The 17,251-nt window shown below is 38.2% G+C and overlaps 1 protein-coding gene and 1 pseudogene across 4 annotated transcripts; one reads left to right on the forward strand and one right to left on the reverse strand.

The window, feature by feature from the left end:
* Positions 1 to 4,113: 4,113 nt before the first annotated feature.
* LOC103705305 (pentatricopeptide repeat-containing protein At3g26782, mitochondrial pseudogene) lies at positions 4,114 to 7,741 on the forward strand (annotated as a pseudogene). Of its 3 annotated transcripts, none has more exons than XR_016396010.1 (3): positions 4,114 to 6,926; positions 7,048 to 7,379; positions 7,471 to 7,741. The product of XR_016396010.1 is annotated as a pentatricopeptide repeat-containing protein At3g26782, mitochondrial pseudogene, transcript variant X3 (transcript). The 3 variants fall into 3 exon arrangements; XR_015967478.2 differs by having other exon boundaries at positions 7,048 to 7,116; positions 7,215 to 7,741; XR_016396009.1 differs by having other exon boundaries at positions 7,048 to 7,741.
* A 127-nt stretch (positions 7,742 to 7,868) lies between these two features.
* LOC103703224 (gibberellin-regulated protein 6) lies at positions 7,869 to 9,197 on the reverse strand. The gene is made up of 4 exons (XM_008786010.6): positions 9,039 to 9,197; positions 8,822 to 8,872; positions 8,678 to 8,711; positions 7,869 to 8,243 (listed from the first exon to the last, which is right to left on the reverse strand). The coding sequence occupies exons 1-4, from the start codon at positions 9,111 to 9,113 to the stop codon at positions 8,062 to 8,064; spliced, it is 342 nt and encodes a 113-aa protein (XP_008784232.4). The 5' UTR covers positions 9,114 to 9,197; the 3' UTR covers positions 7,869 to 8,061.
* Positions 9,198 to 17,251: the final 8,054 nt, after the last annotated feature.

The following is a 17,251-nucleotide window of genomic DNA, read 5'->3' on the forward strand; positions in this document are numbered from 1 at the left end:
GTCTGATCGGTGGATGGACAAGTCTAATTCCATTATTTTTGATTGAGTGCTGCTACATGGTATACAATAGATTAGTGTTTGGATGATAAAAAGTCATGGAAGTACGATAAAAAAAAGCCTCACAATTCTACGTAAGACTTACCAGCTTCTCATGTTCGTACGTGCATCCCCACTCCTTTACAATCTTTACTCGGGAAAACACATATACGTCTGGATCCATCCAGGGAGCCTGACCGGGATGGGGTCGGACCACCTCCTGACCCAGATATTTGGGAGATAGGGAGTGATGGGGTGGCCTTCCCGACCAAATATGTGTATACAAAGATAAATAAGACCACCGGCTAGGTTGCTGTTTATGTGGCCAACCACGCGGGAGATATATTGTGGACGATTGAGGAAGAGTTGCTTAGAGCATTTCGGGATATTTTGTTTTTTGATTTTATTGTATGTGTTCGTACCCGAGTAATATGAACTGTCCGGTTAAGCGGAAAAAAAAAAACATATATGTCAAAAAAAACCTGGTAAATGATAGTAAAAAATAGAAAAAAATAAAAATACCTCTTTAACTTTTCATTATTTGTTCTTATATATATATATATATATATCAATTAGACTCCAAAAATTACCAATTGATTGCAAGGTGCCTACCAGAGTTCTAACACCGTTAACGATGGCTATGAAATTATGAATTTACCCTCTCATTTTAAAATCGAGTCTGGGAGAAGAACTGCCAAATACCCACTGATCTCAAGTTCTTATCGTTTGAAAGTGCTGACGCTGAGTTGGACGAGGAGCAGGATGAGGAGTCGATGAACGAGTTCCGGGTCCAGCTCGCGCGTGATGAGTTGGTGGTGTTCACGAAGAAGGTGGTCAGCAATGGCGGAAAATGGTGGCGGCGTTGTAGGAGATGGGGAGAAGCTACGACCTGTACGTGGTGGGGAGGGGCTATGGGAGGAAGTTGGTGTTGATGATGGATTTTTAGAGATAGCTATTCATGCTTGACGTATTCATCCAACCGGCTTCAATAGAGAATTTTTAGAGATTAACTATTCATGCTTGAATCTATGAATAATTTCTGTGTTCCTCTCTTCTCCCTCTGCTCTCTCCTCCTCTCTTCTCCCTTCGCTCTCTCCTCTTTGTTATCACTGTCTTCTTCCTCTCTTTTGTTTTTGAGTTTTGATAGGGATTTCATCTCAAAAAGAGACTTTTGATAGGAATTTCTATACTGGGCCTACATCCTAGCTAATAACGTAGAATTCCAAATAGAGTATTTTGCTGGTTTAAACCTCAAAGGTTCTCTCTCTTAGAGTGGGTGGGGGAAAAGGAAGGTGGGAGCGGAGGGAGGGATGAAGGAGGCGGAGGGAGTGAAGGTGGAGTTGGCGAAGAGAGTGTCGAAGGTGGAGGGCTAAGAAGAAGAGAAGCCGGAGCTAGAGGAGAAGGTCGAGCAGAGAAGATGAAAGCAGAGGGTTCCTGGAGAGGAGGTGGAGGGTGGGCAGCAATCGAAGGGGGTTGAGGAAGATCATGGTTGAATGCCCGCTACACCAAGACTAGTGTATTCCTCTAAACAGAGCCAGTCTAATTGCTTCAGCCTTCGATTACTGCTAGAAGGAAAGAAAAACTTTTCTTTTCCACAAATTCAAAACTCGTACAACTTGACCAAAGAGTTCATATATCCCAGAATACCTTGGCTTATCTACTACATTGATGATTTTCCAAAGTCTTAATTTAGCGAAACTCTATAGCGGACCATGAGAAGAAGATCATTCTCTTGGTATGATTGACAAATCAGGGGAGTGGTCAATTTCGGATCAGATAATATAGCCATCGACAAAATGAGATCTCTTTGGAGATAACTATTCATGCTTGGAGCCATGGACGATTTTTAGGTTCCTCTCTTATCCCTCCGCCTCTCTCTTTCTCTCTTCTTTCTTCGCCCTTTCCTCTTCTTCTTCTCAGCTAAACTTAACTGGATTGGGAAGCCCTTGTTCAGAAAGAAGAAAGAAAAGAGTCAGATGATCGCCACATGATCTCCTTCTGTTCCTGCCAAAACACCAATTTTTTCTTCTAATCTAGCCAACGACGATATTGCTAGTATTTTGTGTCTAAATTTATCTCATATGACAATCACATACTTGCGGATCCTGATGGAGATGGATAGCTGGAGCACATTACAACCAATTTATAATTTTTGGGGTCTAATTTTTTAGATGGGTTGAGTTTCCTCTCTTCTTTCCATTTAATAGGTATAGAGATAGTGATATGGAGCTAAATACTCTTAAAAGCATCCCGGCCAATCTCTGTATGTATAGAATATATTCTATCATTGGTTGGTTGGCTAATTTTACATAAAAAGTGTGAATTAGAGACTTCTAAAAATCCACTTACAACCGCACGTATAAATAATTCTCTCTCACCATGATCCCAACGTAGGGAAAGGAAGCTGCCTTAGTGTGGAATAAATTATGATTCGTAAGATAAACCATTCCAAAGTTTTTAGGACCTGTAGCTAGTAGCCCAAGGAATTATGATTAATTATTTTTTTTTAACAAGGGGACGGATTCGATATTATAATCTTTAGGAAACTTGTACCAACTTTTCTCAACACATTCCCAAGACAACGGGCAGCATCAACTTGGAATTAGATTTGACTGTCCGGTCAAGAAGATTATGCTTTCTGTCTCTATCTCGTTCATGGAGGCGAGATGAGTATTCTTTGACCGATCTTGGCGAGAGGCATGGTGGGATTCTCTTTTAAAAGCTCCGTGATTACAGCTCATGGTGACGATTTCGGCATTATCTTTCATACTTTCTAAAGTGATTGACGGAGTGGAGAAGGAATATAAAGCACTTTTTGGTGCCATCTTGAGTGGTGGATGTCGAAATCCTGCACTAATCTGGGTCTCTTATAGATTTCTTTTATATCTTTAATTGGTTTAGTCATATTGGGCCATGCATTGGCTTGTCTTAGATATCTATCTTTGGAGCGTGCTAATATATAATGAAAAAGATTTTGAGAATAACTTTGTACCAAAGTTTGAAGGAGGCCTTTATCTTAATTAAAAATATTAAGAACTCGTTTAGTTCATACGAAGAGGAGGAGGAAAGTGTGGGCTATCATTATTGGAAACGTCCTTGGTTCTTCAATTCATTCAGTAAGTAACTTAGTGAGTGCTTTCTAAGAAAAAAAGTGAAAAAAATGTCAAATGAAGAAATACTTCATATTTAATCAGAGTTTTTAAATGAGAGAGTTGAAAAAAATAGTTTTTTAAAAAAATAAGATTTTCATATTTTATGAAAAAGAAAAAATTATATAGGATATGAAAAAAATCACTTTTTCATAGATTGGAATTTGAGGTAATTTTTCTTTTCAAAAATATTCTTAAGCTTTTATATAATGAGGTAAAAGAAAAAAATAAAAGAATCATAATTTTCCTCATTTGGTGCTACCCATAGAAAGAAAAAAATATAAAAAAAAGAGCACAAGCATGCATTGCAATGTTATCTCTTGTGGTTGATTTAATTGATATGAGCTTCCCCGGACTATTATCCACTTTAAAGGTTGAGACGGCAATAGAGTTGCCGATTTTGGCTGTTAAGGTGTTACAGCAAAAAAAAAAAAAAAAAAAAAAAAAACAACGAATATATCATTTACAAACCAGGGACTATTAAATAAATATTGCACATATTTAGGGACCTTTCAGTAATTTCCTTCTCGAACGGGTGGATGCACTGTACCCTGTGAATAGGTGACCAGTAAATAATAACCATATTTAGTTGAAAAGGATTCATAGAGAGCGAATCACGCCATCCACTTCCTTTAAACAATACTGTGTCTCAAACTTATTCTTTTCTTCTTTGTTTGAGAATAGTGGAGGAGAAATCGAGTTCTCCCATCTCATTAGGAGCCCCTAAGCAAATATTTCTCAGTTCAGCATCTCTGTATTTTTTATTAAATTTTTAGTAAACCGAATAAATTAAATCATTTAAACGTAGATCTGGAAATTAAAGAATAAAAAATTTAAAAATTAATCAGAAAGATCTGTAGTAGATAAATAATTATTTAGTGTGACCTGTAAATAGGGACCGATAAGTAATAATATATCAATCTTGGAACGTCGTAATAATTTTACCTCAACGTATTCCCAAGTCGGCAGTTCCACGTCGCGCCGACCTCCGCTTCCGACAGCCAACTTTACTATGACCCTCCGGAACGCCGCCGCCTTCCGGCGCGCCCTCCACTCCGTCCACCCCATCCCAAACGAGCCGCCGCCGCCGCTCCCGCGGTTGCCGGAGCCCCGGTCCTCCGCCTCCCTCCTCAATGGCTGCACCTCCCTCCGTGCCCTGAAACCCCTCCACGCCTCTGTCCTTCGCCTCCACCCCGACGACCTCTTCCTCTCCGCTACCCTTGCCTCCCGCTACGCCCTCCTCGGCTCTTCCCGCCACGCCCTCTCCGTCCTCTCCTCCGCGCCCCCTCCCCCTCCCTCCGCTAGCGACCCCTTTCTATGGAATATTCTCCTCCGCGCCTTCGCCGATGCTGGCGCCCCCGAACACACCCTCGCCGTCTACCGCCGGATGCGCGACCCGAGCGGCGGCGGCGCCCGCCCCGACCGCTTCACCTTTCCCCCCGTCCTCAAGGCCTGTGGCCACCTCCGCGACCTCCAGACCGGGGCTAAGGTCCACCGCGACACCGTTGAGTTCGGCTACTGTTATGATGTCTTTGTTGGGAACTCTCTCATCGCCATGTATGGAAAAGGTGGCGCCTTAGAAACCGCAAGACGAATATTCGATGAAATGTCCGAGAGAAATGTCGTCACTTGGACCGCCATGATCGGGGCGTCAGCCCAAAACGGGCATACTGAGGAGGCTTTATCTTTATTTCATTCAATGCTGGATGGGAGAGTTAGGCCCAACAGAGCAACGTTCTTGAATGTGATGCCCTGTGTCTTTAAAGCTGAAGAGGCTGATGACTTGTATAAGCTTATTGGTAGACAGGGTCTTGATTCTGATATGTTTGTTCAGAATGCAATGGTTGGAATGTATTCAAGGTGTGGAAAGATTGAATTTGCTCGGCATTTGTTTGACAGGATCCTTGAGAAAGATTTGGCATCATGGAGCTCAATGATTGAAGGTTATGCTCGAGCTGATATGTTCGATGAAGCTTTGAAGCTATTTAGAAAAATGAAGCTAGCTGGAATTCTTCTGGACCATGTGATTCTTCTTGGCATCATTCGTGCTTGTTCGAATTCATTGTTGGCTTCTCTTCAGCATGCTCAATTTATTCATGGATTTGTTGTCAGGAACTTGTTGGATCAAAATTTGATGGTGCAAACAGCTTTGATTGATCTCTATGTGAAGCGTGGGAGCCTAAGAAATGCTCGTAGAATATTTGATCAGATGCAACAGAAAAATTTGGTTTCGTGGAGTACAATGATCTCTGGGTATGGAATGCATGGGAGGGGAGAGGATGCACTCAAACTCTTTATCTGTATGAAGGGGTCTGTGAAACCAGACCATATTGTGTTTGTCTCGGTTCTCTCAGCTTGCAGCCATGCAGGATTAATTGATGAAGGATGGCAATGCTTTAATTCCATGGTGGCAGAGTTTGGCATCGTTCCTCGAGCTGAGCACTATGCATGTATGGTTGATCTCTTGGGCCGAGCTGGGCAGCTGAAAGAGGCTCGAGAGTTTATAGAGCGTATGCCAATAAAGCCAGATTCTAGTGTGTGGGGATCCTTGCTTGGTGCATGTAGGATACATCCAAATGCAGAAATTGCAGAATTGGCAGCAAAATCTCTTTTTGAATTGGAGCCAGAGAACTCAGGCCGTTACATTTTATTGTCGAATATCTACACTTCATTGGGAAAGATTGAAGAAGCTCACCGAATCAGAGCTCTGATGAGACGGAGAGGAGTGAGAAAAATAGCTGGCTACACTATTATAGAAGTGAAGAACAAGGTTTACAAGTTCTTTGTTGGAGATCGGATGAATCCACAATCGCATTTGATTTATAAAGAGCTAGAAAGATTGATGGATAGGATTCGCATGATAGGTTATGTGCCGAATACCAACTTTGCATTGCATGATGTGGAGGAAGAGACAAAAGAGAAGTCACTATATGTGCACAGTGAGAAACTTGCAATTGTTTTTGGACTTTTGAACTCAGGACCTGGATGTGTGATTCAGATCCGTAAGAATCTGAGGGTTTGTGGGGATTGTCATACTGCCACCAAGTTCATCTCTAAAATTACAGGGAGGGAGATTGTGGTTAGAGATTCTCATAGATTTCATCATTTCAGTGATGGGGTTTGTTCTTGTGGGGATTATTGGTAAAGAATCCTGTATATGCTGTAATTATCTTTGCCCTAGGTGGAGAACTATATTGCAGCATCAAATTTTGATGTGAAGAGACGGAATGCAGAATTCTAATTTCCTTTCCAACTTAGGGCCTGTTTGGATTTTTCTACAGGATTGGGCTAAAAATCCTATAGTATACAACCAGCAAGATCATAGGCTACAGGCTGGCTAGGCCTGTGTCTGGGTTGGCCCACTCCAAAGCTATCTTTGGATTTTTGCCTAGCCCAGTCTGCAGCCTGTGATCTTGCTGGTTGTACTGGCCCATTTCTGTAAGAAATTCCAAGTAGGTCCTTAAGAAGTTCAATGAATGGTCAAAGGGACTTATATGTTGAAGTAAGCTGCCTCTGCAAGAGAGACACACCTGAAGTAGAGAGCAGGGTAAGAAAGGTCACAAATTCATACAATTGGAGGTTGTGATTTAAATTGCAGTGTGCGCCCATGGTTTTTGAACCTCCATCCATCCCTGAGTATACCAATTTGTGTGTCAAGTGGTGACTGATGAATCTTTTCGGTAAACGATGGGGTAAAGGGCCTCGATCTGGAATCACATTCTATGCATCTCTCAACAACAGGTATATCTTCTCTTTAAAAATGTGATCCAGTAGAAACCTACTAACCTAGGATTTGCAGCTGGGCTATTTCACAAATTGTGTTCCTGGGTGATTGCTTTACATCGGTATGTTATTGTTTCAGTGGAGGAAGATCTGTCGAGCATCTTCCTCATGTCGCTCGTGAATGCTTTTGTGGAAATTGGCTCATCAGGTGAGTTTATCGTTACTGCAAATGCTTTGGTCCAGTTACCACTATTCAACATATGGCGCACACACTGAATACTTGAAACACTGTATTTATGATTGCAGATGGAAGAAGGTTAGGTGAAAGGACAGTATTTATGTCCTACTTCATTTTGGTCCAGCAGCTGCTGGAATTATCTGGCCGATTCTTACCAACTCTGGAGCTAACCTCAAAGTAAAGATTGGGAGACATAGCTAAACTGTTTCAGTAAATCTGGAAGAATCATAAAGGTTTTTTCTTGGTTGCCGATTTCTCATCATTGATCGGCTGTCGAGTAAGACACAGGATAACTTGTGTATTCCATTGAAATCGATTTTAAAGGAGTTGCAGTTCTGAATCTCTATGACATCCAATGTCAAACCAAAGCAAGTAGCAAACTTGATCTGCTTCAAGTGCAAGGCACCCACAGGGAGATGGCAAATACAAGCTCAAACAGGGAGTTCAGCAAGATCGACTGCCATCAAGTAACTAATTGCAATATATACCGAGGGTCTCGCCATGAAGGAGTGCATCAGGACAACTAGGTGACATCTGATGAGAGTCATCCCTGAAATTTGTTGGCTATTTTTTTGTTTTCAGAGAATTTGATGCTTATCTTCAATTACAAGCTGAGAGCACTTTGGAGCACAAGGGCCCGGATCCATGCTTGTCTACACACAGAAGAATCTCTTAAAAGTTCGTGATGTGCATTGCATTTCAAGTAGCTGAGATGCCAAATATGTTCATAATATAAACTACATTATATATTGGAATACCCACATGATTGAAAACAAATCATAGAGTGCCTCCTACCAAGCCGTACAGCCAATTTCAAGGTTGGTTGGGTAATTAAGGGCAGTAGATGCCACATCTAGTGACAGAAAACAAAACAAGCATCAATGTGAATAAGTTATGGTAAAGAAAGGTTAAAATTCAGGGGCACTTGGGTCCTCCACGCTTGGTCTTCCAGTTGTTGTAGCAGGGGCAGACACCTTTGTTCCCATAGAAGCCTGGGGGCACGCAGAGGCACTTCATGCAGCATTTCTGGCAGAAGAACATGCATGGCTTGTGGTATTGGGTATTCGAGCATCTCCTTGAGCATTGAGAGGGGCATTCTGATTACAGAAATTCAGAAGTTACACAAGGTAAAAAAAAAAAAAAAAAAACTACAATAGTTTCAAAACAATTGATCCAAGAGCTAAATTTTGGAAAGTTTACTGCTCCTAAGTCATATGGCCTAATTTGTATGGTCCAAGAAATTGATGGGCTCCTCTGGTGCTTTAAAGTACTCATCTTTTGTGTTTGTGGTTCTCAGCAACTGGTTTCGTTACTTTATATGACCCACAAAGTGAACTTTTATTGTACATAACTATTCATTTTGTTACGGTTGCTGGATCCATAAAGGCAGCCTTTCACAGGAAAGTTTGGAGGATGGGGACCCATAATGCTGGTTCTTGATAGTTGGGGCAGGGCTTTGGTGGTTGTGCCTTATGGTTATGTTATTGTGAACCAAATAACTCAAAATGAGACAAGCGTTGCGGAGAATTACGGTTGCTTTTGAGGCTTCCTGGTCCGTATGAAGCCTGAAATAAGAGAGTTTTACAAGAAAATAAGAACGATGGAATAGAAAAATCTTGGAAGTATTTGTCCATATATAGTTAGAAAGCTAAGGAGAAAGAAACAAGATTCACACCTTGTCCAAGAAGTACTCTCCTCCAGCGTGATCAGTTCCTTTGGCCAATACCTGCGGCACAAAAGGAGAGAAGCTAAGCAAGACCTATACTTGCAATATATTCATCAGATAGATATACTAAAGCAAATAGAAGCAATAATGGATCAGGGGACCCTTGTTCAAGCTTGAGCATTTGTTGGTACACTAGCTTGGTGTCTCTTTCTACGGAGATCCTCACCTTAGAGTTGGAGTCAGCCATCAAAATGGAAAGGAGGGCAATGGCTAACAGAACAAGTAGCTTAGCCATGGCCATTGCTGCGATGCTGCTCAAGGTAAGAGAGAACGAAGGAGACAGGCTAAGGGGATGGTACGACTGGTGGGAGTTGGGGTGGAGAGCAGAGCTTATATATAGACTGAATGGGCAGGCAGCAATCCGTAAAAAGAAGAATCTAGGTAAAAGAATATGGCAAAAATGGTTAAAATATCTCCGAACATTAAACCTTGCCTTTCAGTGAAACTACACCATTAGCCGTTAGCAGATTCAACCGTGACACTGTTCCATCAAAATTGGAAGGACCAAGGACTAGAATCTAGCAAATGGAGACAGTTATCTGGGAGGGTTAAATAAGTTTTTCGAGGATTAATAGGCTAAATAAATTAGGATCATAGCTGCAAATTGAGCAAAATCGATAAATTGGACCTGTGGTTCTAGTGACCTCGAACCTTCTGCTGAAAGTATAATTGAAGTAGGTTAAAGCTTTAGTAAAATTTAAATCCAACTTGACCCAATCCAACCATCGAGATCACATAAAACCTACTCGAGTTAATTGGAAAAAAAAGAAATCGGAGCTAGTCTCTACAAATTAGCAAGTTGCTGATATATATCTTCGAATCTCAAACCAAATCTATCTCCACTGAACTTAGTTGCACCTAAATGGAGGTGGCTCAGGTAGAAAGCAAGGTTCTCACTTTATATATATATATATATATATATATATATATATATATATATATATATATATATATATATATATATATATATATATATATATATATATATATAACAAATACGTTCTCAAGTAATTTTATGATACAATGAAATAGTGGCCAGTGTATGTCCAGTCAAGATATTATTTATTTTTTAATAGATAAAATTTTTCTAATTATAATGAACATTATCAACTACTAGTATTGCGCATGCGACAATATCTTGGTTTGAGCCAAGAGCCAGAATGAAAAAGATGTATGAATTTGACCTCTTTTTGTACAGAAAACCTATTGAAAGTTGTCTTATTCAGAACTTCTTATAGACTAGGTATACAAATCAACTGTAGAACATTTTGCATCATATATAGAGGTTGTAATGGAAATAATCATTGACAATGACAAAAGAATAGTGCCATTTTGATTATTATTGTATCTAGAATTAAAAAAATATTTGTTGAATTGACGTGCCTAAAATTATCACTTGAAGTAGGTGAGCACTGAAATGAGAGTAATAAAGTTATATAGTGGCTATTTTAACAATATCAATATTTAATTAAGAATGTGATCATACCAGCGCCATCAGCACAGTGAATTATATCCATATAATATAACTATCCATAATGTATTTATGCAAGATTCGCTGTTTTAATACCAAACTTCATATCAGTGTCACACTAGTACACTATCGGTGGCGTAACGAGCGTCGGGAAGCCTCCTGTACCGAATATCGATACTGAGTGGGTGCAGTACAGTATGTCCTGCATTATTCGGTTCGAGCCGGTTTCACATATCTTATATTTATACATTTATTATAAAAATTATTGAAAAAATTGAGGGGCATTTGTAGTCATGGGATTAGCTAATGCGTGTGGGCCCAAGGTGGGTCCATGGAAGAGGGTGGCAGGCCGGTGCATGTGCTCTCAATCCATCACGCGGTACACAGCTAGCCTGCGGTGCGGCTGCATGATAACCTTATATGGTGGACCCTGCCCGTTATATAAAAAAACTCCACCTTGTTTGCTTTCCCAACGCGGTAGAGATCCTATCTCACAGGGATTCATGGGCCATGGCCTAACCAAAAAAGATGATCCCAAATCCACATGACCTTTTGATCACTATCCTGTAAGAGTGGGACCCATTTCACGTTGCATTGATTGGGTTGGTGAACCCAAGGTGATGGTGGACCCATTCAAGATTTGGATTAGTAATGAGCTGTAGGATCATATATTAGGGGTTCTAATGGGCGGGGGCTAAGTACTTAGTTTAAATTAATTTTGAGTCTAAATTAAATAGAGTTAACTTGGAGCTTTTCTTTTAACAAGTTGGGTCAGGTTTAAACATCATTAAATCCACTTTTGCTAGATCTAAAACTCACCTCCTCAAGGAATCAAAAGTAGGTTCAGATCATAATTAAACCCATTCTTTTGGCGTGGAAGCGTGTGGGAGAGGAGAATCATCCTAAACATTATCCGACCGAAGAGTTAGCCCTACGTTGTCTAAAGGAAAAAACATTGTTTTCTAAAAACGACATGAAGAGAAAGCATGAGATAATAAATCTCTCATTCCCTTAAATTCTGATTATGATTAGCATGAGTCAATTTAGTCCAAATCCATAACCTGAGGCAAACCCGGCTTAATATTGAAACCTAGTGAGTTGAATTGGTGTCGAAATACGAACTTGTTTGTTCAATGTTTTTTTGAGGGGGTGAAGACTTTACAACCATTAATCGAAGAAACGAAATGCTCGTTCTACTTCCCTAGGACGAGAACAAAGTAGGCTCTCTGGCAAGACCAAGCTAGCAAATTTGGGTCATCATACAAGTTAGACTTCATTCAATTAGCTTGATATATCACATTGGATCAAAGAAACATGAACCTATATCCAAGCTTTACAAACAAGGATCTGAGAGAACTTTTTTTGTTTTCTCTTATAGCTGGCCAGGCCATTGGTTGCATCTTAGTGTGAACTGGTCTTAAGGATTGGTAGGATATTATCCCTACAAGAGAATATATTCAAGGCGTGACATGGTATTGTTTATGAAGAGATCGAGGTAGGTTTCCTTTACAATCGGATGAGGTGGTGAAGGTTGTGGGCTACCATGTGGGAGAATCAAAAGAGTCCAAGGATGCCTACACTACTCGAAAAAGATGAGGTGCTGCTTTCAGTCTCTCAGATAGCATATGGGAGCTGCTGAGACCACCACATGCATCAAGAACATGCTCACGTTGTAGGTATTATGACTCATGTCTTCTTGTCTGAACTCTTTTTAATTCATGACTTCATTCGGATCCAAATTAATTATTATGTAGGTATGTCAAAAGGTGTTTTTTTTTTTTTTTTGGTGAGGTAAAGGTATGTCAAACAGTTGAAACAATCTGGCCATTGGATTGAGCAATAAGTATCTCAAAGCATTTTGATGAGGCACAAGAGTTCCTATATTTTGCGAATGCAAGCGAGCTTTCATGAATCAATGGAAGGCATAGCTTAGAGGCATGTCTCATCTCATTTTGGATGGACACAAGAAAGAAAAATCAGTAACATGGCGATGAATCATGCGTAACAAAAATGGTAAAAATATTTAGTAGAAGTTGACTACCACAATCTAGTTAATTAATATGCTAACCATATAACATGTTATATATTTACAAACTGAAATTTGCATAGTAACTAGAGACATTTTTCTTTCAATCCTTGTTTCCCTTGTAAGTGTATTAAAACACTCGCAATAATCTTTTCTTCAATCATAAAAAAATGGTAAAGCCATTTAGGTCTTGTACGTACTGCTTCATTGCATTCAACTGTTTCAACAACAATTTTTAAACATTGGATTGGAAAAGTCGGTGCACGAGCTTCCTTCAAGCTTCCCCATTGCTGGTTTGATGGGCTCCTCTCTCATCAGCCATGCTCAGTTGAAGTTCTTCTAATACCCCATGGTCCCCATCAAACCCTACTGAAGAAAGTCTTCCTTCACCATTCGGACAACTTGTCATCATACACATGTCCAGATCTGTTAGTATAAACATCAATAATAGAAGATATTTATACCCATTCACCTCAGCATTTAATTCTTTATACATGTACAGCACCTATCTCTTATATCTTGACTGCTATAACTTCATATTCATCTAGAGATGCCACGATAGTGGCTTCATTAATTCTGCGATCATGTCCTCCTTCATTAATTCTGCAATCACTAGAGTCACTTCTAAGCATATTAACATGTTAAAATTTACCAACATAGCAATGAGAGTTATTTGTAAAAGACATAAAACTAAAAATATATATAGATATACATGATGCTAACTCTTCTGAGATGCCAAATAGTAAAAACAAAACGAAAGCAAGCAAATAAATAAAGTGATGAGATAAAAATAATATAAAGAAGTAAAACAAGAAGTAAATAAAAGTGAGTGAGTTAATTAGTTGGCAAGGTAGTAAGCAAGCAAGTAAAAGGAAAGGGTAAATGAGAAAAAAGAAGAGAAACAGAGAAGAGAGAGGGAAGAGATGCTGGAGTTCTTGTTCTTTCCTTGTTGTTTATGGTGTGCAAGTAGGATCCCTCTTAGGCTTGGAAGGAAGCCCAAGCCTTAAGGCTAAAAGCCTTCTGCATGCCAGACTTTAATAGGTGGACCGCGTCTTTCTCCTTCACAGATGCTTTCCGGATGCATTGGGATCTTTTAGTTTGTAAGAGGTGATGGAGAAGTTGGGCATATGAAGACTCTAAGATTTAGATGATTAGTTTAAGGCTAAGATTTTTTTGGAGAACAAAGTTTAGGGTTTTAAAAACTACAAAGGAAGGAGGCTAAGAGAAAGAGTTAAGACTTGAATTGGTGGCTTTCTTGCTTGGTGCTCTTTTCATGAATAGGGGGATTTATATATAATCTTGGATTAGAGTCAGCACTTATGTGAAGGCTTAGTTATGAGGGTCAGGATACATGGTTAAGATTTATCTTACTACATGAAAAGTATGTGTGATTTGGTAAGCATTGCTTATGTTTTCCAAGTGGCAAGATTGGATTGGAGGGAATGGGACAAATGGCTAGAATTCATTGAAATGGCCAAGGAAAAGAGGTAGTGGGAGTTTGTTAATTCCCCCAGTAGGTTCAAATAATTGAACAGAAGCATGAGATTAACACATGGAGATTATTTACACAAATTCGGCTGCGCATGAGCTAATGGCCATTAAGGTCCCAAATAAATTTTAATCTATTTAATCTAGAGAGCTAGCATGAGCTTGAAACTATGGGAGTCGTTTGCAAAGAAGAGAAATGAGTAAAAATGAAATAGGCTTGTGTGGCTAATGGTTGGGGTAGTTTAGTTTATTCTTCTAAGAGACAATTGACTAAATCTAATCGAGCTTTATATTGGGCTAGGTGGGGTTGATGGGTTGAGTTGCTTATATGGGCCGGACATGAATTGGTTATGGGTTGGGCTTGGATTGGTTATGGATTGGATTAGATTTGGGTCTAGTTGGAGAAAATTGATCGATGAAGGAGAAGCATGAAGACACCTGGCTTGCTTGTAAGCCACACTTGGTTGAGAATTCTTCATGAGTTCATCAAAGCAACCTCCCTTCACCACTGGCTTCAAATTTTATTTATATAGAAGCAGGCCAAAGCATTTAGTATGAATTGTATCAATTAGCACTAATCACAACCGGATATATATAATATCCAGCTCTTCCATGTCAACCTATGACCTCAAACAATTCATGCCAGCCATAATAACTAGGGCAACACAACACCCTCATTGCTTCATCGAAACAACTTATTATTTGGAACATCTTTGTGAACAATAATTCAAGATATTTTGTATGTTTTCGAAATTTTTTGTTAGATATCACAAGATTGCATCTTATAACAATGATAAGAGCTGATATGCTTATAGTTTGGATAAGCTAAAATTAATTATTTAAAAAGAGACATTGAAATCAATCAACTATGTTGGAAGAGCAACATATATATATATATATATATATATATATATATATATATATATATATATATATATATATATATATATATATATATATATATATATATATATATATATATATATATATATATATATATTACACTATTCTTAATTACCACTAAGACGAGATACTTAGTTTAAGATTGTATTATAATTAGTCAATCTTTTTATGAATCCAACTATTGGTTTCCTGGCCAATGGTTCTATCCAATAACAACCTGCACTTTAGTAGTTGTTTTTGTTGAAATTTTTTATTTAATCATGAAATAGAGGATGAATTTGAAGATGTAAAACATCGAAGTATGGGTGTTTTTATACAACTTGAACTTCAAAATCACCCAAAGAATTTGATTGGCTTTACAAAAGAAACATGTGGTGCATGCATGAATTAATGATGAGAGATTCAAAATTTTTTACTTTGGGTGCCATATAAGGGTGGCAATTTATTGTACAGGCTTAGCAACCTGCCAACCCAACCTGCAACTGACTTGTTTTAAATAAGTTCATGTTTGGCATAAATGAGGTGACTTACCAAAACTTTTTTGTTAAAAAAATTCAGATACAAGTTTAGATCTTCATTTATTAAACATGTCAAAAATCTAGACTCGAACACGAACTTTTTATTAAATAAGTAATCTGACCCAATTTGTATAACCTATTTGATAAAATGATCAAGTTAGATTAGATGTATTAAATAGGTCAAGCAGATTTCCAATAGGTTAAATGAGTTTTGAAAGGATTAAGTGGATCTTTGAGTTGTTAGATTTTTTTCTGATTTGACCAGCGTCCGACTGAACCCGTTTCCAATCCAGCCTAACCTGACCTGTTTGCCACATTGTGGCTGTACTGGGAAGCTAATGGTGATAGATGGGAATACATTGAAATCATATTGCTAGATTCTAAAGGAGGTAGGTTCAACGAACAAGCATCTCGTACAGCCCACTCAAAAAAGTTTGGGATAAGCTTTCACTTTTACTAGTTCTTGGCGAGCATGAATCATGTGGCTTATTTATTATGAAGGGGCATTTGATCAATGGATATGCTCCTAGGTTGCAAAGATTTAATAGATATGCTTTTCATATTAGTTATATACTCTGTAATAATTATTTAGGGAGTATAGTTTAGAAAGAAATCACAGGGACCATGCTTTTTTCTTTTTTTTCTTTTTCTGAAAAAGGGATTTTCTATAGTCCAAGAAAGGCTAAAAACGAGATTAGCTTTCCACATAGAACCACTCTGTCCTAGTAAATTGGATGTCGGCTAGAATCACGATCAATAAGAATTTATCCGACTTTGTAACATATTCATACTCTTCTTTGTAAAAAAAAAAAAAAATTAAATTTATTTAGGACTCATTTGATTCGCTGGAAGAGAGGAGAGAAAAGTATAGTCAATAAAAAAAAAAATGAAGAAAGACCTCTTATTTCGCTGGAGTTTTTCAAAAAAAAAAGGGAGTAGCATTTTCATAAAATAAGATTTTCATATTTTATAAAAAAAATCTATGAGGAATCCGAAAAAACTACTTTTCCATCAGTTGGAAATTTAGATATGCAAGCCATCAAAATCTATAGATTCAAAATATAGGAACAATCTCTTGGATGTGGAGGAAAGCTAGTACATTTGTTCCTTCTCTGACTCAAAAGTGGCATGAGCTTTATATACCGTGATTTTTCTTATCTCAAGCCATTAGAGGAATTGCGACGTGTCCCTTGAAAAGTGGAATTGGAATATCTTAAAGCAATGAAGAAGGCATAAAGTTTCTATGGTCTTATTAGGGTGTTGAGGTACCCAGCTTTTGGATATGTTAGATCCACACATGTCCCATCTGTATGCAGAATAATATAGCTACTTTATGAGCCAATATTTTCTAATTACTTTGAGTTTTAAATGGATCGATCACGAATTGTTGTATTAGGGGTACACATGATTTCAAGTCAACCTGAAACTAAACCAAATTAGCCTCATTTGTTTTGATTGGTTTGGCCTTTCAGAAACCCAATTTTGATTAGTTTGCTTGCAGATCAAGAACTAGGTAATTCAAACTAAATCTAACCAATACATATTATTTAGTCTTGTAGATGGATCAATAAAACAGCGTATATATCACCTTGTGATCTATTTTATCATAGAGTAATAGTCTATTTTAACTTCTATTTTGTTATATAAAATGTTGGATTTTTTCTTGTTGTGACATGATATGAATAAATTTGTATTTTATTTTCTGAATTTGTTATTTTAAAATATTACACGAGAGTTTATTTATTGATCTATGTTTTTATATTATTTATTTTAAATATATTTTCTTGGATAAAATCAATAAATTGTTATATTGAATTTTTTTTAAAAAAAGAATTTCTAGGTAATCTAAGAGTCAACTTGAACCAACATGTCTTAGTTGCTTTGGTTTACTTCACTTCTAACCTTAATAAGTTTGGGATGGATTCGAAAGTTAACAACTAACTCCGATATTAGTTTGATTTTGGATTGACCTG

Source organism: Phoenix dactylifera, chromosome 7 (genome assembly GCF_051530095.1).
Source record: "Phoenix dactylifera cultivar Ajwa chromosome 7, Ajwa_hap1_PhDact_Kaust_v1.1, whole genome shotgun sequence".
Lineage (NCBI taxonomy): Eukaryota > Viridiplantae > Streptophyta > Magnoliopsida > Arecales > Arecaceae > Phoenix > Phoenix dactylifera.

Bases quoted from the DNA above. Each gene is read 5' to 3' on its own strand.
- LOC103703224 (XM_008786010.6), bottom strand. From the start codon at position 9,113: ATGGCCATGGCTAAGCTACTTGTTCTGTTAGCCATTGCCCTCCTTTCC. The intron at 8,712-8,821 runs GTGTGAATCTTG...CTCTTATTTCAG, and splicing joins GAGAGTACTTCTTGGACAAG to GCTTCATACGGACCAGGAAG. The intron at 8,244-8,677 runs GTAATTCTCCGC...TTCTGTAATCAG, and splicing joins AGGAAGCCTCAAAAGCAACC to AATGCCCCTCTCAATGCTCA.